The 23105-nt window shown below is 39.2% G+C and overlaps 1 protein-coding gene across 8 annotated transcripts in view; it reads left to right on the top strand.

Annotated features, from left to right (window-relative positions):
• Positions 1-23105, top strand: part of GAS2 (growth arrest specific 2) — a 158214-nt gene that overhangs the window by 118090 nt on the left and 17019 nt on the right. For 7 of the 8 annotated variants that reach the window (XM_067749597.1, XM_067749591.1, XM_067749593.1 and 4 more), the window contains one exon: positions 2501-2554. The exons of the other annotated variant lie outside the window; for it this stretch is intronic. In XM_067749597.1, coding sequence (XP_067605698.1) covers positions 2501-2554 — 54 coding nt within the window. The remainder of the gene's footprint in view (positions 1-2500; positions 2555-23105) is intronic. 8 annotated transcript variants of the gene reach the window in all.

Genomic DNA, 23105 nt, shown 5'->3' with positions numbered 1-23105 from the left:
TGCTTTGTCTTTATCTTCTAATACTTGACATTTTGAATTTCAGTTCCTCAGTAAAAACATGGAATCTTGGTTCTGGACCCAGCAGGTGCCTTCACCACCTAACTGCCAAGACTTTTATTTCAGGAATCTTACTGATTCACGTCAACTTTTCATTCGCTGGAATGGTGTGTTCCGCTCTTATTAGTATTAACATTTTCATCTGAAGCTTGGTTGTATGTTGTTTAGGATATATTCTGCCATTTCCTGCCATCTTGTTAGAAGCATACTAAGATCTTGAGGAAATCGTTGTGTAGATTTTGGGAGGAACAAGGTATAAGAATTTGGGTTTAATATTGGCCTTAGGATATATACTCAATAGAATATATACTCAGTTTGCTTTACTATAATGAAAATCCTGATGTTACCAAAAAAGTTTTAAATCACAGTGAGTTATTTAGAGATATTTGCCCTGTTTCTCTAAAAGGAACATCAGCAAGAAATCACTCTTCTTCTAGCTGCAGCTTTCTCTTATATTCATTTCCTTTTACATACTAGCTTCTCTTGCCAACTTCTAAGTCTCCTGCACTATACTCACGACTTGTTCTTCCAGAGCTCTTGGCTATTATGGAGAAATGCCTTCTCTCTAGTCCAGAGGTTTTATAACCTAACTTGTAATACAGCTACATTTTAGGGCACTATAAACTCCATGGAAAAATTATAATTATTTGAGCTATCACCATGTAAAGGGCTTTCTCATTCTCTCTCTTTCTTTTAAACTAGCTCTATAATTTTTGGGGGGTCAATTTCACAGAAACTGACACCTTAGTTAACAGTCTTTAACTTTTTCTCTAAACATGGTCACTTGTATTTTTCTTGAAATCCAGCCTCATAGAACATGTGGGGCAGAGATGATTGGATAGTCTCTCTGAGGCCTCATTTGAAGGCAGGTAAAGGGAAGACCTGGGATTTCAAATTCACTTCTAACTTTGGCATTAGGCATAACGTCTCCAAGGATCCCATTCCCTAACTGCAACACCCAGACAAATAGTAACACATTAATTTGTCATCATCCACCAGTGTGTTAGCCATGATAATGTCACCCTGTCTAGGACTCTTTAGATAATCATGGTCTTTAGAAGTCCTGGGCTAATAGAAAAATTATGGAAAGTCGTATGGCACACAGAACCTTAGGAGTTTTATTAGCCTGTCTACCTAAGGCTAAGGTAGGCTTCAGCCTTGCACAGAGAGGAACTTTGGACCAAAATGTATATGTCAAAAAATCCCTCTCCCATGGTGATGTTTACAAAATGTCTTTCTACCTTCTTCTAAGTTCCCTAACAATCTACAACCAACATGACAAGGAGCCAAAGTGTTCTCAGAAGCCAAGAGCGGAGTGTGTCTCATATCCAACCTTGGAAAGCTCATCTATCTCCTGTATTTACTCAACATCTTATAACAAAGAGAAATCCTCCAATGAGCACTGAAAGAATTCCAAAGAAGCCTGGGTTTTTAAACTGACATCCTGGCACCAAGGATTGAGTAAGGTCTTTCTTCATGTACAGCATCCATAGAACTGGTGGATAACACAATTATATATATCAGCTAGAGGAAAGGTAAAGATGAAATATTCTAAGGATAAAATTGAAGATAGCCTTGAATAATAAGTTACAGACATAATACTATCTGATCATGGGAAGGGAAATGAATGTTTCCCAAGGATAACTTTACTTTGGAACCCTGACGCTTAAGCTGAGAATCTGGGACCTGTCCTTCAATTCTGACTGAAGGACTTTCAACCAATGACCTTTCAGATAAACTAGGCATCTCGCTGTGAGTATGTGACCATTGTGAGATTAGAACACTGCATAAATACCTTTTTAATTACAACAGAAGGAAATGGTAGTGTACCCACGTGTCACAATTTTCTGAGTGGAAATACAATGGTAAGGCCTTGAATAAAAGCAATAGACCAAGTAAGTGGGGAAGTAAGATCAAGATGGCAGGATATTCCCCTAAAACAGGAAGTTTCGTACAGAAAATAAACACTTCATTTACTTAACAATTTTCTCTACAGTTTCATGAAACATTCTCTAGAGCCTGGTATATTTCACTTGTGGAATCGAGACACAGACTTGATGTTATTTTGGGGGAAAAATTATTTCCTTACATGTATCTCTTATTGTTATAGTAAGAACTCAGAAAGGAACAAGAGACCAAAGGACCCCAGAAAATGGATAGTTCTAAACATTTATGTTTTAAAATGTGAATGACTAACACAGTCTACAATTCTCAGACTATGTATGCTTTAGTTATCACTTAATGTAGATAATTAGGCAATAAAATTTCCCTTGACTATAGGATATGAAGAAATATAGGAATAGTCATTATAACTTGAAAGTAAAGGTTTTCTTGAATCTCATCACAAAAGATCACAGTTTGCATTTTCAGGTAACGTTCGTGTTCCTTTCTGCAGTGGAGATGGAGAACATTTTATGAACTTCATATCTTCTTGTTTCAGTAGGGTCTTCATGGTTGTGACTATGTCTCCACAGCCAAAGCAAAGCAGACGTTTAAGGTAATTACTTAGATAATTTAAGTAATGATTTAGTAATTTAAAACCTTGGGGGAAAACCTCTCCACTTTGCTTTCACTGTGGAGCCTTGGCCTCCCATCAAATGAGGGAAGTTGGGCATCCAAAAGTGAATCTTTTTCCAGTTTTTTATTCTTTTTTTTTTTTTTTTTTTTTTGGTGAGGTATTAAAATGCTGCTTCTCCTTTAGTGTTCCTGTAGCAGTTTGTAAAAATGGCAATCTGGAGCTTATTGTGGATAGGTGGCAGGCAGTAACCTAGTGATTTTTGTCTTTTCTTAGTGTAATTCCCATACTCCAGTGTGTTCCTTCATTGAGCTTATTATTTAAATTATTTGAAAGTATAAACCTGAGTTTAGCTTCTGTATGCAATATCATTTTAGCCTTTACTTTAAAACATTTAAAAGAATACACTTGTGGAATAAAAATGAAACACCATATAATTTCAGAATATTTAATTCTGAAATTATAATTTCATTCTACTCCCATAGCACAAATTGCCCTGTGTGGTTTAACACATGGAACCCCACGGACCTTTGCCAAATTTCTGCTCCTGACACCGTATCTAACCTCCAGATATATCAGTAGTACTTTAAATTAACACGTGTGATTTATTACTTCAGTATAAGAAAAGTTACAGGGGATAGGAACGGGATAGGACTCGAATTTGAGGCCCTGAGGTTTCCAGTGTAGACAGAAACATTAGCTCATTTTTAGTTTTTAAGTATTAATAATTATGATCTAGAAAGAATAGCTTACTTGAGTAAGTCTTGTCTATTTCACATAAACAAATAACTGTTAGAAAAGATCCATTTTGTCAATTCTTCTTTAAACAGGATGAATATATCTTGAAACTACTTTATGAGAACTAGTTTAGATTTCAGAAAAAGTGTTGTTGAATGCATCTACTTATCTGTAATTTATTTCTGCACTCATTCACCAAATGCACGAGTATGAGGCATGTGCAAAGAACTTTTAGAAATTTCAAGGATATAGTTCCTCTGTAAGCTGTGTTTCCTTATAAAGATCATGCGTAATTATATAAATAATTGGTCACACACTACTGATAATTCTGACAATGAAGTATAACTTAACCGGTTATCCACATTAGTAATTGACAAGCAGGAGAAGGAGATGAGTTCCCTTAGAAGCACTTCTAAAATCTCCTCACTGAACCTGAAAATGTTATAGAACAACAGAGCACATGACTGTGTTGGGTGGCAGAAAAACACCACACAGAACTTTCCTTGGACCTGTTGAAAGTCGTTGCATAATGACCTGTGAAGCAACTTACTGCTAAATGAACGTGAAACCTAAATCCGTTGCTCTGATCTGACTACGACAGCCTTGACCCCCATCGATCACCAAAATTGACTGAACCACTCTTCCTAGCTGGGTGTGACGTTTCCCTTTTGACTTTTCAGATGTCACTTGGTTAAAGAGGAAGATGTTGCCTGACAGGTTTTCTTTGTTCAAAGAACATGAATGTCTGTGTTCTTTTCACGACTTAAAATTGCCACACCTCTCTTTGCTTTTCTCGTTTTTAAAAAATTTTTCATACATGTCTTTTAAAAGGGCATGGGTATTGAACTAGAAAGTCAGGAATATAGTTATCTGATAACCCTCATCACAGTGCTTCACATTTTAGGGTGGATCTCTATATTTGAAGTTGGTATGATTTCAGTAGGCATCGTGGATTTTATAGGGGAGGTTTGCAATGGAGCTGGCAGGCTAGTTCTTTTGCAGGCAGTTAACATCTCCTTTGGGAAGGCTAAAAACGGTGCAGAATTCTCTTCTCTCCTTTTCTTTACCTTCCCTTTTTCCCCTAAGAAGATGAGTAGAGGAAGAGAGCATACTTTGCTAAGTTTTGGGGGTGGGATCCCCATTCTGGTCTCTTGGTTTTCTTTCAAATACAGACATAGAATGACAACAGGGACATTGTCTTAATTGAAGTGAAATGCACTAAAATCAGACTTGCTTCCTGGAGGCATTTCTCAGAGACCCTATGATGCCCAAAGCAAGAGTTTGGAGCTGAGCTTTATCATTTGGTGGGTACAGCCCCTCTTGGGAGTTACCTCTCCTTTCACCCGTGAACGCAGGAGGTTCTGGAAGAACAGTAAGAGCTTCCTAGGCTGTGACGAGCACAGTTTAGAAAGCTTTGCTGTACACTGGACCTGCAGGCTGAAATACCAGAGGCCAGCTGAGGCCAAGCCCCTAGTCCTTCCTCCTCCTGGGGGCTGCAGTCTGCTGCTTGTTGTCTCACTTTGCTCTCACACTATTCCCTGCAGGAATCTCAGCCCTGTGGCCCCTCCAACTTTTGCCAGGGAGGCTTGCCAAGCTATCTTCCTTCCCGAGTCTCATCACCCAGTTCTGCTCCCAGTTTTCAGTTCTCCCTGCCTCCTTCAAACCCCTTTCCACAGGTGGGACTTATGCTCTAGTCATCTTTGCTCCTTATACCCAATGCCACACCTCAACCTTAGTTTCTGAAATCTACACCAGCTTCGGATCTGGCCAGGTCTGTATAGGCCTAGAGTTGGGTGCCTGCTTTGGGATTTGTTTGGTTCTCTCTGAAGCAAGATTACCTCTTCTGCCTACTGTTGTTGGCACTTCTGAGATCAATTTTCTTCACTCCCAAGATACCACTTTTTGACCCTCTACCCACAGCAGGTTATAAGAAAGGTGGCAAGATCATTTTAACCACTTAGATTACAGCAATATCCACATAACCAGAAGCTAGTGAGGGAGCTGTTGATGTACTTAAAATGCCTCCACGCAGTGTTTGCTGCCCGGACGTGTCCAGTTAAAAACATTAACACTCCATTTTTATTTTACATGCAACTTCATATTGTTATCTGCAAGCCTACTTACTCTGTTACAAGTACGTCTCCAGGATAACAGGTGTTTTCTCATATTACTATAGGCATTGGAGCTTTTTATTACAAGTGGCTTGCCTTCATCTGTGTTCTGTCTTTGATTTCCTTAAAGTGAAAGGCTTTCAAAACAAGTCTTATGTCCTTGATTAGAATACATTTAGTGTGTCATTTTAAACAGAGCACTTTTTCCATATTTTAATAGAACAATCTCTGTGGTTTTGTTTTTTTTTAAATAGCAAAGCATTTAAAGATTTATCCAAGAGATGCATAGTTAAATTGCTTGGGAGAGCTGGGAGAGTACTTAAAGCTGTACTTAGTACATTGATATGAAGAATTTAGATCATGTTGGGGGAGACATCACAGTTAAGTTAGAGCTCTACCTTTCATTAGTCTTTTCAGGTAAAACATTTTTGGGGGTTAGATTTGGGGGTGGAATTCCAAATAAAGTGTTACCTATCATGGGGTTTTTCTATTAATGTGGGCTTCAGGAATCAGGAAGAGCTATCAGGAGAAAGAATAATCTGAAATGAGACTAAAATAATAAGTCTAGGTTAGCCAAAAAAGAGTAGAAAGGAGAGTGTTTCAATCAGAATCAGAAAAGAAACAGCATACACAAAGGCTCAGAAGCGCCAGAGAAAAAGGGATAGGGAAAAAGATAGAAAGGGAGGAATGGGGGCCAGAGATAGAATGAGACATTATCAAAACTCTTAGAAGTGCAGCCTTCAGAGCAGAGGACAAGGGAGGGAGTGGGTGGAGAGAGGCTTGTAGCAAAGGGGAGACAGGCAGGCAGACGCACAGAGCTAACTCATGAACCATGAGTTCATGAGTATTATGTATTATGTCCATAATATTGTATTATGAGAGCTTTAGCTCCTGAAGGCAGTGTGGAGATAAGAATTTTTTGAAGGGGAGAGATGTGAGTAGACTACATTTTAAATTGCTAAGGCTATAGAGTGGAGAATGGATTGAAATGATGTAAAATTGGAGGAATGCTGTCCACCCATATTGCCTTGAGGAGTGTATGGGTCATGATAGGGGCAGCTCAACCTGGAGACCTATCTGATAAAACTTCCAGATGTAATACATATTCTGATCTACTGGGCAAGGCTCTCTATCTTGGTGTATAGGTTATTTAACGTTGAGACACTGTTACGTTCATCTTTGTCCCTTAAATAGAGTATCGAAAAATCGACATGCTGGTGTTGACTTGTTCTGACACATCTGCCTGGCATAGAGGAATTGGCTGGGTTTCAATAGGTCAGACTTTGCACTTGTTAATAAGGAGTTTCTTTGGTGAGAATGTTGCATAGAATAAAATTGTAAGTTACTCCTAGAAACTAGAAGAGAATGATGGGAAGTGGTGTTTTTATATTTTACAACTGTTGTGTGTGTGTGTGTGTTTTTCTTAAAACCTCTGGGTAATATCAATTGACAAGAGTCAAATAAATTAATTAAAAGGCACAGGCTGGTGCTCCTATCAACAAGTTTTTAGAAATGTATTACCCTAAACTCTTATTCTCCAAATATTACCCAGATTCTCAGCTCCAGGCCTGCCTGGTGATTTGGTACATGTTTTGTTTAGCATAGCAGGGCTATGAAAAATACAGTGCTCTGCTCCCAGTAAGCCCAGCAGTGAGGCCAAGACATTTTCTATAAAACTGTTTCTTGGGCCAAGAATCCTCCCCAGAGTATTCTTTGGCCATTTAAAAATTTCTTTACATGAGTTCATTACATATATACCCAGAAAGCAGTGATTCCAGATGTGCAGCTGAGTTCAGAGCTTTGGGTCCATGTTAACACAATTTACACTCCTCCTGTTAAGTCCCCAAGAGTGGTCAGCAACAGGAATGAAGCATCTATTATGTCCCAGGTACAAATGTCATGGTCAAAGCAGTAAACAAAAAAGTCTCTTTTCAAGTTCTGAGAGTGAGGAGACAGACAAGAGATTCATAGGCCAAGGGTAAGATAGGAAAAAGCCAGATATAAATATTTTAGGCTTTGTGGGCCATACGGTTTCAGTCACAACTACTCAACCTTGTTGTGTTAGCACAAGTGCAGCCTTAGGCAATATGTAATGAGTAAACATGACTGTGTTCCAATAAAGTTTTATTTATAAAAGTAGAATGAGGGTCATATTTGTTTTATGGGCTATATTTTGGCAGCCCCTGACATAGGTCAATAAATAAATTAGCTGTTCTCATGTACTAGTAAGAAATGGAACAGAATAGGATAATGTGGAAGAGATATATGGGGTGTAGCTGCTTTGGCTACAGTGGATGCAAGACCTCTTTGTGATTGCGTTAAATCAATGTCCAAGCGATTAAAGAGCAAGTTGTCAATATCATCTACTTTTCTTTCTCTTAAAAACATACGTGAAGGTAGTAAATTTAAATTGCAGATTACATATTTATAGGAGGTAGAGACTGTATAGAGCAGGTTGACATGTACATGGACTCAAAAATAACTGTACTGTTGTTGAAGAGAATTTCAGGTATCTTCTTGTCATGCCCCAGCCTTCATTAATTCATACTTCCTTCGAATTTCCATGACATTTATTAACTGACGATACTCACATAGTATTGAGAAGAAGTGATATTGGTCAGTATGTCTTTTGTATATGCTGCCTTTTGTGTGTGCTGCCCAGAAGTGTATGGACCCTGTTTTATACTAATTTCTATCCTAGTATAGAATAGGATAGAAATAGTTATCTATCCTATAGGTAGATAGCTATAGGTACCTATCCTATAGTGTGTTTTGGTGTCCTTACATTGTTGACACACCATAACTGTGGGTTATCATTTCATGAGGATCAGAAAAGTTAAAAAAAAGAATGCAGCTAGAATTCCAACAAGAAATGGCTCAGACTGAGAATTTGCTTTCACAATGTATCAGTGATGGTAAAATACTCACAGAAGAAAAAGGAGAGGTACACTTTGAATCTCAAGTGCGTCTCTGATAAAATCTGTAGGGTCAGTTGTTTTATGTGTAGTAGTTGTTAAATCCTGAGCCATAAAACAAATCAGAGAGTGTACGTTTATCAGTAATACAATGTGACATTTGGCTCACTTGGTTAAAGCATGTGGAGTAATCTGTTAGACAAGAGGCATTACTTCTTGTGTGTAAGGAGATGAATAGGAATCATGGCCTCATACCTCAAAGACCCAGTTGGAAAGGGACTCGAGGTTTAATCATACAGGTAAGATAAAATAAGACAAAATAAAAGCTGCCATAAGACAGAGCATGATTTCAACCACAGATTCAGTAATTCACTGGACAAAAATTTGCTGCATACCTACAATGAGCTGGGCACTGTTCTAGGTACTGATGAATTTAGAGACATGAACATTGGAGTTATCTGGAAAACTTTCCAAGAGAAGGTGGAAATTCTCCAGTGTCTTGAGAAATAAATGTAATTTGAATGTGGCGAGACATTTTTTGAAGAATAATAGGGTAAGTGTGGTTGAAGAATAGGAAGAACTCAAGAGATGTTTGAATAGTGAGTGGGCCAGTTTAGCTGGAGATCATGTAGAGAGTTTAAGGAGAGGATAATGTGAGAAAGGTAGGTTGGGGGCAGCTGTGAAGGGCCTTGAATGTAAGCCAAAAAATTTACATTTTAACCTGATGGCAACAGACAACAACTGGAGATGCTGATCAATAGCATGATAAAATTGAAGTTTAAGGCAATTAATCTGGGAGAGACACATATAGAATTATAGACAGGAGCAGGAAGAAACTAAAGGCAATTCAACTAATTAGGAGGCTATTCCAATTGTTCATAGGATATGACTATTAATTAAAATGGTGGCAGAAAGAGTAGAAAGAAAAAGGATGGACAATGTAAATAGTAGTTTGAAAGTAGATTTGATTGGATATTAATAGAATAGAGGGAAAAGGCAAAGAAGAGACTAGAATTTTGAAAATGAAGATTTTCTTAAGATACATTATTTTTTCCCAAAAAATTTAAGAGAAGAAACATTGATAGCTTAAAAGAGTCCCTGAGGTCAAGTGATTCTGCCGTCAACTTGCTATATAACCTTGATCAAGTTATTTCAAATCTTTGTGAGTTATCTGTAATGAGAATTATGATAATATTCATTTTAAAGGACTGACCATTGTTTCACTCATTCACCAGATACTCTACAAAGTTTTTTCTACCTCCTGAAAATAGAGTAGTGAGTAAGGCAAGGTCACTGCCTTTAAGGAGTAACTTTCTAGAAGAGACAGATGCATTTTAAGTAAGCACATATAACAAGGCAATTTGGAGGTTGGTAAATGTTAGAAGGAAACATGTGATGTAACATAAAGCAGGAGAGGTTATTTTAGGAAAAGCTCTAAGAGATGGCCTCTCCTAGGAGGTGATATCGGAAGTGAGACTTAGATGTTGAGAAGCAGCCAGGCTTGAGGAATTCAGGGAAAACAGTTTAGAGGTGACAGGAGGAACAAGAGCAAAGCTTGGCTTATTTGAGAAGCAGGGTAGCAAATTTTTTACCTTATATTTGAACAATTCTGGGAAAATGGGGCCACTCTAGGAGCGCTATCTACAATGGTAGTGGTTGGCTGTTAGTCTGTGGGTGGACATTACAGCAGATTTCAAAGGGATACCTGCCCTCTAGTGTGCCCCGTGGATCATTTTAATCCTTGTAATAGGCTTTCCCCAACTCTTCTCAGTACCATGGAGAAAAGGATGTATGCACACATTGGTTCAGTGAAATGCATTAATATTTTCTTACGTAGGAAACAAAAAATTCTGAGAGGCCAGCTTCTGTCAAAGAAGAGAGTTCCATTTGTTTATTTATTTTTGCAAATGAGAAGGACTGGAAACAGAGGGAAACAAACAGTGTTCTGTTGAGGGATGACTTGCATGTTTCAGTTTGGTCTGTTCATTCTTATATAAACTAGGGCAAAACAATGACCCCATTAAGTGTTATCTTTGCTTACTTCAGTGTTTTTCCTTTTGGGGAAAAAAATCAAATACTAGAATCAGGAAATACTTTGATTGGTGTGGGTTTACATTCTATCATCTCCTCACCCACGAGAAAATTCTGAAAAACAGGCCCTAGAATTTTGTTCTTTATGAACTGTAGTCATTTTTTTTCATTGTTCGGTCCATTCTCATAGTTTAGAAGGTGACAGAGAGACAAAAAGGAATAGAGTGAGAGGTTTTCGACCTTGACTCCCTCTACACTTAATCTGGTGTCTCCCTTGTTCTGCTTGAACTATATTGACTTCTCCTCTTTCAACACACTATGTTGTTTCCTGCTCAAAGGCCTTTGGAAATACTGTTCCTTTTCCTGGAATGCACCTCCACTCACTGCCCATTGCCTAACATCTCATTTTTAAGTTGTCACTCCTAATGTTTCATCCTCCAACAAACCTTCCTTCCGCACATTGGGCCCCTGATAGATTAGGTTTCTCTGTTAAGAGGTACTGATCCTAGACACCTTATAACTTCTTCTTCTTTCACTATTAAGGAGCTTAGGGGTGTGACTTGTGTTGGAGTTGCTCACTGATTCTCTCAGTACAACATACTCTCCAGTACTTGGTCTTGCATATGAAAGTTGCCTAATAAATATTTGTCAAATGTATTGCACTAAAATAAACAAATATTAAGGCATAACGCAGGATTTTTGAAAGTTGAGGGACTCTGGAAACAAAGCTGTGGAAAAGTAACATCATAAGTTGGCTGTGAGTGACAGAAACGAGAAAAACATCAGTGACTTAAAGAATATAGATGTTTATTTCTCCATCATGAAAGTCCAGCGCTGGTTTCATGACTCTGCTCCTCAAAGTTCTCAGAGACTCGGTTGCTCCAGCTCAACACTCTACCATCACTAGTGGTGGGCCTCAGACACATGGTCCAGGGTGGCTCTGTGTCCCAGGCAGAAACATGGAGGGAAGGATGAAGAAGGAACACTTAAGGAGAGTTCCTGATTCACTTGATTGTTCTACTTACATCTCATTGGCTATAACTTAGATATGTGGCCATATCTACCTGCATGGGAGACTAGGAAAGTAGCCTTTTTTCTAGTCAGCTGTGTGCCCAACTAAGCTTTCTACTGCTCTGGAGGAAAATACGAGGGTCTAGGGATCCACCATGTCTTTCCCAGGAGGTCAGGGTACACATCACAGAGATCAGGCATATCTGAGTGACCACTTAGCAGATCATCCTGTGCCCTTGGATTTAAGGCTTTGATTCTATAATTTGTAACAAAAATTAAAGGCATAAGAGTTACTTATTACTGTTACTAAAATGATCTGTTCTTTTGAATAGTGGTTTTTGTGTTTGCTTTGTTATTTTGGGGGAATCCATACAGGAGACTAACGATGAGGATGATTGTAATAAGGAGTAGCATGCTTTTCTCATGAAATGCATTGACTTGTAAGCGGTCTGATTCTAACTTAAAGTCAAAATTAAATTCAATCAGCCATAGAAGTCTTTAACTTTCAATAAGTATGGTAAAGGAGAGTAAGTGTGATTTAGAAATAAAGGAAAAAATAGTCACAGCATCTTATATTTATTTAATGCTTGACTATTTACCAAGCACTTTGAATAAAGGGCATATGACCTTATAACAAATAGCCCTCAAGCCTAGTGAGATTTGTAGATGAGAACCTGAGAAATTAACAGACCGGAGTCGGACAATTTATAAGTGATGGAGTCGAGATGGAACCATGTTCATGTGATATTAAGTTCAAGTTCTTCTTCCTGTCCCCCAAAGCATGTCAAATCCTGGTGAGTGAACATGTGGAAGTATGGATAAGAAAAGATGCATCTCCTAAATGCCCTGTCGGTAAAGCCTGCAATAGAAGAGGAGAACATTACAGTATTTATATGCGTAGCTGATATTCTTCAATCCTAGTTCTTAAAGAAGTTTCATACGGAACCTTCCATGGCCAGGGCTTTTAACTACTTAATTACTGCAGCAAGCAGTGCACGGTGGCAGGGCATACTGTCCTTTGACAAACAAGGGACAGCACACACACACACTAAAGACATGCTGTGGTCTACACTCTGGTTTCACTGAGCAACCAAGAGCCGATTTCTTTGTATTCTGACTTATTCTCTGAGCTAGGGAGGTCTCGCACAAGGCCTTTCAGAGCTAGACTTTATGGAGAGCCATATGAAATGAAATTCAAGGGTATTATGGCTGTTCTCACAGGATAGCTATTTCCCGACACGTGTCCCCGCCTCTGCTGTTGTAGCAGGTCATGTCTGAGTGCAGCTGCCACTGGCCTGATTCAGAATTTTTCACTCACACCTTTAATTAAAATTTCTAGCAAGCCCCATCTATCATTTCTCTTTTGTAATTTTTCTCCCTCAGAGGGAAAAGCTCTTGCGGATTTATAGTGCTTTTGTTGCTACAGGAAGAGATTTGTAACCCTTTAGCAACTCATAGATTTTCATTGGTAACCTTAATGGAAATCAAATCACAATGCTGGTCTGTGCTTTTAGCCAAAAATGTGTGAGTAAACTCCTTGAGGTTTATCATTTAATTCAGTGTAATACAAAGTCCAAAAGTGTAAAATCAGCAGGAATTATTTTTAATGTTTTGTAACAAAATAGTTCTCAACTTGAGATATCTAGATTCCCTGTGTCTGGTACTTGCAGAAATGGGGCTTCATAGGCTAATTTTAGTATCTCAAAAAGCAAAGTGGAACTTGTACCTTCATCAAAGGCAAGGGTGCATGAGCTCACCAAAACATTAGGCTTTAGGTCAAATCAGTATAATAATCGTTTCTTTATACTAATCAATGGCTGTTCTACATAGCATTTTCGTTTGTTTTTGATTAGTTTAAATGGGGACTAAGTTATTTCTTAATGAATAATTTTTGCAGACAAATTCCCTCAGCATGATATGTAAAAAGAATGCAGATTTTAGTATAAAATATAAGATGGAGACCTGATACTGTTTGGTCACTTTGAGTGAATCAGGCAACTACGGTGAGAATGAATTTTCTCAACTATGCAAAGGGGATTAGTGATATCTATGACAGAGTCATTGTGGGAGCTAGAGAGGAAAGCTAGCCCAGCAACGGGCACATAGTAGTCACTTCATTAAAGGATGGTTATCATCACCATCATCATCATCCTCAAAGTTATCTCATTCCATCAACACATGGGGGTTTAAAAGAAAATTAAAGTAAATCACTTCCTTAGTTGAGAACCTATTGGGTAGCACTGTTTGAAGACCCAACAAAGATAAGACTCAGCTGATGTGGGCAAAGCCAGCTTGAGCAAGTCATGATGTTGTTAAAGGGCTCCTGGTCACCATCTGTGAAAAGGAAAGTATTGGATGCTGATCTGTAAGGTACTTTGTAGCTTAGGTAGTTTATATTCCTCACCGCCCAACCAAGACTTCCCCTCCCCAGCTCTGCCTTACGTGGACAGTGATTTCTTGCAGGTCACTGCTCCTCAATGAGCCTAAGTTTCCTTATCTACAAAATGGATATAGAAACATGTGCCTTCTGGATTTGTTGCATATTAAGAGCCTGGCATATAGTAGAAATTGCTTGAACTGTAAGTGGAGGCTGATCTCTCTAAGGAGTCCACTCAGCCCTTCTCACAACCAAGGTTTCCTAGGCTCTTCACCTTCCTGGCCATCCTCTCTGGGCACACTTGAAGCGGGCTTTATCCTTCCCCCACTCTGCCTGGGAATCAGACCCAGTCCTGCACACATGTTCTCAGAAGGGGTCTAGGTCCTCTGCCTACCTTCGATCTCCACTCTCCTGTAAGGGCATTTAAGCTTCATTTCTGAGACATCTCTCTTGACACTATTTCTCAACTGGTTGTTGCCTCTAACTGTGAGGTCTGAGATCATGGGTTAGAGTCATTGGCAGACCATATTCCATCATCTGGCCTGGCCACAGAAGGCTCCAGTAAACCTGAGACAGGCAAAAGCCTGTGGTTAAATTGCAAGGACATCCTTCCTCTTGGAGAACAAAAAGGGCAGGGGGGATTGAAAAAACTCTAAAATTCTTCTGTCACACTCTAAATGCTTCATCTTCAGAATTCTGAATGACAAGGACAGCTTGTTTGGCCCGCGAGAGTCGTGGCTGTTTTATAATCTAAATCCAACCTACTCTGTGTATCACAGACTCAACACTGCACAACATCCTTGCTGATGGAAAAAAAAAGCCAAACAACACACACACTCAGAAAGTACATCCTTGCAGGCTGGGTGGACAAAGAAGGTCAGTGGCATAAGGCATCTAGTGCCCTCCCACCCCCTCTTTTTCTATTAATCCTGGGTGGGTGTGTAGTCTGTCCTCTCTCACACACTCGCTTAGTCTCTCTGATTCACTCTGACCTAGTATTCTCATTGGAAACTGTTCTTCCTTGCTCCTGACACGTTCCTACTGTATCAGAGCTGCCAAGTGGCAGCTGCTTAATATTTAAGAACAATATTACATACAGAACAGAACAGTATTCGTGCTGATTAAAGAACTTTGCTGGTGTCTTGGGAACCAGGGAACGCCCCAGTCACCTCCACAGCTGTGCCTTGACACTTTGTGTGGATTACAAGGTTCTTTGGGAACTCTGCTAAGTGTGTCTCCACCTTTACTTTTTGTTACTACATTGCAACACTTGGAGTTTTTGCTCTGAGCTCTCTGCCATTCAAAGTACTGGATATTATGCCACCTTCACTGGAAGGGTTGTTAGCTTCCTGAGTACCACTCTTCAGAATGATGTGCCTATTGGAATATAAATGACAAAACAAAGCAACAGACAAACAATTGGCATAGACGGTTTTACTTTTATGTGGGAATTGGCATGATAATTCTGGAAGATATCAACATGTTAGCACATCCAGGAATTGCTTTCATGCTGATACTGACTATGAGTTAGTTATATGTAGTGATTTGAATGGATTCTGAACACAATGAGTACAACACATAGGAGTGAGGCTTCTTGAAAAAGTCCTGTAGAATGACTTCGTTTTTTCATGGGGAGGTTTGGTTAAAACCCAACAGAAACCAACAACAAAAAAAACCCCACCCTCTCGTCTTCCCAAAGGCAAGCCACTCTTCTTGTGCCACCTCAGAATAGTTTAAAATGTTCCTAATTATATCTCATAGTTATGTTAAAACAATCACAAAGCTTTTCAGACCTTCCTTCATTTCTAAATTCAGATCTACGTTTACCTCAGTTGAGTTTAAAAAAATGGGAAAAGGAGAACTTTATCTGAGCTGTCAACATCGATTTGGATTTTTTAAGCAATTGGGTAGGTAGAAGTACTGGTAGAGATAACTAAGTAGCCTTGTGGTGGGTTTTTGAAGATTAACTAATAAGACCAGCAAGGGATCTCATCAATTAATAAGTCACTGTCAGTCCATTTATCCACTTACCCACACAGCAAAAGGTTGTCACTTGTTCATTATGTGCAAGGATCTGTGTTCAATAATAGTAATTTAGAGTTAGTATTAATGACAAATCGCATCTCGAGATGTATCTTGGACATTCTGCTGAAGTTCTAGAAGATAATCAGTGATGTAGGACAGAAATGATTCTAATTGTATCTATCACGAACTTCTATGCATGTTGTTGGCCTTGCATGGAAATGCTGTTTATGGAAATAGACAAGAATAGGTTCCTGCCTCTGTCACTGAAGTCACAAAATTGACCACAAATGGAATAGAACACAATTGAGTGGGACATTAGCAGTGTTGGTGGGCTGCAAACTTGTGTCTCCTTCAGTGGCAAACATCACCTTCATAACCTTCTCCACAGCTATTTGTCATTTTCAGTTCTGTCTTTGAGGACTTACCAAAAAGTGAGAAAATGCTTCTCAAACTACTCAAAATTTGACTCTCATAGTCACTACCCTATGGATTCTCAGTAATAGTTGTGTATTAGAATCACCTGGAGACCTTTAAGAAAAATACCCTTCATGAGAAATTCTGATTTAATTAGTCCAGAGTGAGCCTGGTCATCTGCATTTTAACATGCATCCTAGTAATTTCCTTCATTCTCCCATATGAATTATTTTTCTTTAATGCCATGAAATGGGCACAAGCTGTTATTACAACTGATACATTTGTAGCACTTAACTTTGGTGAGGAAGAATAGAAATTAAGACAAGACCCCTGATCTCAAAATGCTCGCAGACTTTGGGCTCTCTGAAATGTGTAACATGAATCCCACTCCTGTAGTTCATTATGCTGTGGTACCCTGGCCAAGTTGTTTGATCCCTCTGATCCTTGGAAATTAAACTACAAAAGGAAAAAACTAATACTTTCCCCATAAGATTGTTAAAATTATTAAGTGAGATAAAATGCTCAACAGAGAGTGACAGATATTATTGGATTCTGTTCACCAGCATTATTATTATAAATGGCATATGTATAATTTATATAATTACATACAATATATGCAATTTATGTTCATATAATATGCATAATTGTATGTCTACATACCCACATACACACTACATATTTGTCACAGAGAAACAAATATTCGAGAACAAAAGATTTATTTAGAAAACAAAAGCAACTTAATAATTTTAAGTCCAATTAAAAAAAATACAAGGCAATGGTGAGAAATGTTGGGGAAAAGCATGTTTACTTCTTTTGTTCCAAGAGAATTTAAGCAATGCAGCACTAAATTTTTCTTCAGGGATGAACCCACGCTCTTATGTGCTGCTTCCCCCTAGTGCCTAGATTCAACAACTGCAATTTTGCTACGCGTTCCTTTCTTTGACAGGTTTTTCAAGGTTGTAAAACAGCTTGGTACCTTGTTAATTATTTTGAAACAGATGTTAAATAACGTTGAGATGTGTCTGTGGGAATTTATTTGTTCCCCTTCCCTTTTTAAGTATGTAATAGCTGATAGCTTCAGGCCCACGCAGAATGGATTACTGGCTCCTTGCTGGTCACGTGGCTTGCCTGCCTTTAAGGTGTCAAGGTGTATCTACAAAGTGAAATGGTGTACATTTCCTCCTCAGCTCTGCATTTTAGCAAGGCACTGCTGACCTACAGGAAAAAGGAATGTCCCCACCACTTTTCCTCTATTATCACTCTTATTATTCCTATAGGAAAGTGTTATTTTGTGAGAGTCTTGCATGTTATTTAACCTGATGAGAATTTTTTTTTTTTTACAGGACTGGTTTAAATATGATTTTAATCTAACTTCATATGAACAGTCATATGATAATAGAACAAGGTTTCTCAACTTTGGCACAATTGACATAGTGAACCAGACAGTTCCTTTTTTTTTAGTGACATATTCTGATTGATTTATTTTTATTTTTGGCTGCATTGGGTCTTCGTTGCTGTGCGTGGGCTTTCTCTAGTTGGGGCGAGTGGGGGCTACTCTTCGTTGCGGTGTGCGGGCTTCTTATTGCGGTGGCTTTTCTTGTTGCAGAGCACAGGCTCTAGGTGCGCAGGCTCAGTAGTTGTGGCTCGCGGGCTCTAGAGTGCAGGCTCAGTAGTTGTGGTGCACTGGCTTAGTTGCTCCGCGGCATGTGGGATCTTCCTGGACCAGGGCTTGAACCTGTGTCCTCTGCACTGGCAGATGGATTCTTAACCACTGCGGGACCAGAGAAGCCCCCAGACAGTTTCTTGTCGTGGGGGGGCTGTCCTGTGCATTTAGGAGGTTTGGAAGCATCTGTGACCTCTGCCCACTAGATGCCAGGGCAACTCCCCCTTCTAGCTGTGAAAACCAAATACGTCTCCAGAAATTGCCGAATGTCTCCTGGGTTGAGAAACACAAATGTGACAGCATGTTATGGTAATTACATATGAACAGGTGATTTTTATACTTTTTAGTTAAGCCTAGGGTTTGTACTAGTTGGAACAGGTTGTATGATGCCTGGTGCATTGTCAGAAAATTCAGTCAATCTATTCATTGATTTATTCACTCACTCACTCATATATTCAAGAAAGGCAGTATCATATATTAATAAGTGGTCTGAGTTTGAATCCAGCTCTGCCACTTACTAAATTTTGTGATTAAACAACTTGATATCTCTAGGTTCCATTTTCTTCAACTCTAAACTGGAGAGAGTAGTTATATCTGCTTCATAAAATTAGCATGAAAATAAATGAGATGTTGCCTTTAAGGTCCTTAATACAGTATCTACTAATTAGTAATTGCTCAATAATTGTTGGTTATTGTTTCACATATATTTTTAGTAAATGCTCTGTGCCAGGGATGATGCCAGTCACTAGAGAGAGAATGCTGGTTAACCTATTTTTCCAAAATAGATTAACGTTGTGGTGGAGAACGAAATTAAATAAAGATTTACATAATTATTTTGATTGCTATTGTGATAGATGAAGGAGAAAAACATGACCCTATTAGGTGTCATTTTACTGGGAATGATACTAACATGACAGAGATGCTCTTAGAGAATCAACTGCTAGTCAATAATCAATCAGCTGAAGTAGAGAAAAATCCTACTTCCTGGAGCCTTCTCATGGCCCCTAGACTAAAAAACCTATACCACCTTATACACTCTGAAATTAATTAGCAGAAAAGCTATACGTTTTACCTCTGAAATATGTTTTACCTATGTTTGTAACTCAGTTTTATGCTGAGTTATAAAATAAGAGTTCAGAGTGAAGGTTTATTATAACACATTAATTATGACAAAGTGTTCTTCTAACTTGGCATGATATACAAGCATGGCCTCAGAACCTGTCCTAGAAGTCGCTCTAAAGGGATAAAATGTTTGCCAAGGCAGTTTGCCTTCTGTGTCTAACTTTTCTCTGCTGTCAAATAGGGAATGTATACCCTCCCCATTTCATCTGCCTTACATCATGTCATGATTCCCACCTGGGAATCCAGGGTGCATTCTGGGAAGAAGATAACATCAATCCTGAGGGGTGAGAGAATGAGGTAATTGGGACACTATGAAAAATATTCTATGAGGCACAGCCTGCTGGCCCAGGCCACCATCTTTAGCCCGGACTGCTGCAACAGTCTCCAAGCTGGCCTACTACATCTACTCCGTCCTCCTTTCTATGTAGTCATCACAGTGCCGCTAGAGAGTGCTTGTAAAAATGCAAACACATTATTTCCCCCCTCAGAGTCTGTAGAAGGCTTTTCGCTGAAGTTGGAGACCAGAAGCCTTAAATGGCTCTACAGGGCTCCTGCCTGGTTCTTCAGGCTGGTATGATGACACTATTCCCTTTGTTTTCTGCAATGTCATCGCCACATACACTCTGTAGCATCTTCAGTGAGTCGAGTGCCCCACATCGGGGACCAACTTGATTCCTATGTCTGCAATGTTCTCTGTCTACTACTGCCCCCAACTTCCTTTGACAGATTAACACATACACATTTTTCACGGTTCAGCACAAAAGGTTCATCTTCCAGGCAGCCTTCTTAGACTTCCCAACACTGTTAGTTTTCCTTTGGATGTATTTGGATTGCACTTGATTACATGTAACAAAAGAAATGCGTTGATGGTGCCTTAAACTTCATAGACAGTGAAGTTCAGAGATCACCGCTGCTGCTTCTTCACCAACACGGTATCCCACTAAGGACATGGGCTTTTTACATCTTCTGCTCTGCTGCCCTGAGTGTATTGGCTTCCATGTTCATGTTTCTTCCCTGTGGTTGTAAGATGGCTGGGGACACTGGTTCTGAGTTTAAGACAGGAGGAAGGTGGAAGAAGTGGTACTGGTAATGACTTCCTTCTGGAGATCTTCTCATCCCTTGTTGGCCAGTAGAGTTATATAGTCACCCCCACTGCAAGAAAAGCTGAGAAAGTGGGTGTTTTGATTTCTCAGTCTCTAGCAAAGAAGCAAAGAGAAAGAAGGAGATTGAGAATGGCTGCTGAGTCCGTTAACCTAAATTGACTTTCAAAACATGATTTTCGATCCCTTAGCCCCCTGGAATGATCCTTGATGGTACTCATATTTACCTTTATTGGTTCAATGTCTGTTTCCTCAGTAGACTCTAAGCTTCATGAAGGCAAGGATGTATTGGATTTATTCTATATGCTTTCTGTAGTGGTTAATATATTATCTGCCACCTAGTAGTTGCTTAATAAATATCTTTGGAAAGAAAGAATAAAGAGTGCAAAGGACCTAGTTGGCAATGTGGAAGATAAAATGTTGAGTGAGACTCAGGTGCTCACAGTAAGCATTTTACAAGAGATAAGGCAAATAAACAAGTCATCATAATTTAAAAAAAAATTTCAAGAGGGCAATTCAAAGGAGGGACAAATGATATCTGATTTGGAGATAGGAAAGTATGAAAGCCATGAAAGCATCCAGATAAGAAGTAGATTGGGGATGACTTTCTATATGTCATCAGGGAGAACGTATCCTATTCAAAGAAAATGACAGTATTCAGGAAACAGTGAGTGATATAGTTTGGCTAATGTCTACGTAAGGTAGGTATATATGGGGAAGAAAGCTGAAGAGTTGAGTTCAGGCCATATTTTAAGAACCTGGAATATACGTATCAAAGATTTCTCAGTACACAGTAAGTTCAGTCCCATAGCGGTGTGTACGGTGGCCCTGAGAAGAAGGGCAGAGAAACTGAAAGCAATTATTGTTTGTTCAAAAAGAGAACAAAAATCTGATAATGGTTGATGGAAGTAAGAAAGTATGGAACTGATTTGAGAGATATCAGAAATTAAAGCCTATTGAGCTTGGCAACATCTTAACTTCTTAGTGTGGGCTGACTTATCAGCTATCTGTCTTGTTTTGAGTCTGTACTGCTTGTCCCCTGTCCAAAGCCATGTTCTCTGAGACATTCCCCAAAGCTTCCTTTACTCCTCACTGAGGTTTCTTCTAGCTCATTCCCAAGAATAAACCCTTTCAAATCCTGAAATCCCATGACCTCCTGGTGTCCTAACCCCAGGCTAGAAGGGATTTCAAGATTAGGAGTTGAAACATAATGCTCATAATTTTATGTTGTCTCTTATAAATCAAAATAAAGGTCCAAGGATGGAAGAGAGAACTTACGAAGTTACTCGAAGGTGAGAAGGCACCAGCAAGATCAGTCAAGTTGTCCCTTTCTCTTCACCTCGATCCAAGTCTCAGTCATTTCACCTCTTTCCTAAATACTGTAAAAACCTCTTATCCAATCTCTCTTCCTTCAAGCTTTGACTTTTCTATGGATCTGCTGGAGATCTTTGAGCAATAGAAATCTTGCAATGCCAATCCCTTGCTTTAAACCCATGAGTGGCCCTCCCTGTCCCATGTGTACAGAATTCAAGGTCATCTTATTCTTTTTTTAATTTAATTTTATTAATTTATTATACAGCAGGTTCTTATTAGTTATGTGTTTTATACATGTTAGTGTATACCTGTCAATCCCAATCTCCCAATTCATCCCACCACCACCACCACCACCCACCACTTCCCCCCTTGGTGTCCATACATTTGTTCTTTACATCTGTGTCTCTATTTCTGCCCAGCAAACCAGTTCATGTGTACCATTTTTCTAGGTTCCACATATATGCATTAATATACGATATTTGTTTTTCTCTTTCTAACTTACTTCACTCTGTATGACAGTCTCTAGGTCCATCCACGTCTCTACAATTTCGTTCCTTTTTATGGTTGAGTAATATTCTATTGTATATATGTACCACATCTTCTTTATCCATTCGTCTGTCGATGGGCATGTAGGTTGCTTCCATGAGGGTCATCTTATTCTTGATCACTCTTTACCTCACTAGCTGCATCTCCTAACAGTCTCTCCTCATCCCTCTCACATTTTAGCCATGGTAGCAGTGAACTACTCGGTGTTATGTTCAGATTGTGCTGCTTTATATTTCTGTCCCTCTGCATGTGCTTTTCCCCCAACCCGGGATGCCCTTCTAGCCCTTCTTTATCCAGTGAAATCCTACTTCTCTTTGAGACTCAGATCATTTCCTCCAAGAAATATTCTCAAGAGCTCTTGCCCCTCAAGACTAAGTTGAAGGTATCTCTAAGATTCTTTCATAACATCCTTTGCAAACCTTTATCAGCATAAGCTTGACAAAGCTATGTGGGAGATAATTTAAATTATGTTAGAATAAAAGGATCAAATAGGCTCAAAATGGAAAGAAAAGAAGATAAGTCAGGCAAGATTAAATACCCTCCTGAAGACCTCTTAGGATATGGGAGAGACAGGGAAGAAAGGGTGGTAGACTTGAGAGTTAAGAATGAATAGATGGTGAATGTGCTGAGACTGGTTAATGGAGTTTTATGAAATTGCACAAAGAGCTTGTAAAGGTATAGAGGGCAGGGAGAACTCTTAAATGGAAAATTAGGCAAAGTGCGGAGAGGAGGGCATTAGGTGAAGATGTCACACTTCAAAGACCACTGCCAGGCTGATGTAGATGGAAAGTACATCTCAGCTTGTAGGCCTCAGTGCTGAAGTCTTCAAGATCTCAGACAGTCATGCTTTTAATAACTACTTAATGGGCAAAATATGGAGTATCCATTTCTGAAGGCCACTGATGTGACTCTAACATTAATTACAAAATTTTTGGTTTTGATCTTGCAACATAAGCTGGTTAGATGCTAGGGGGCATGAATCACAAAGTGACAGAAAAGAACTTTGAGTGGCCTTAAAAGTTATTAGAACAAACAAAAGAGGACATTTAAGACTGAAGAAGGAAAGAGCAGAATCAGAGCGACTTACATCATTGGTGGCTTTCCCTCTTGTAGACCTACACTGCAGATAAGGGGATGGCCTCAACCTGTCTACAGTGGTGACATTT

This window comes from Pseudorca crassidens, chromosome 9, assembly GCF_039906515.1.
Source record: "Pseudorca crassidens isolate mPseCra1 chromosome 9, mPseCra1.hap1, whole genome shotgun sequence".
Classification (NCBI taxonomy): Eukaryota; Metazoa; Chordata; class Mammalia; order Artiodactyla; family Delphinidae; genus Pseudorca; species Pseudorca crassidens.
The sequence above is the reverse complement of the archived record's forward strand: the minus strand, read 5'-3'. Positions and strand labels throughout refer to the sequence as shown.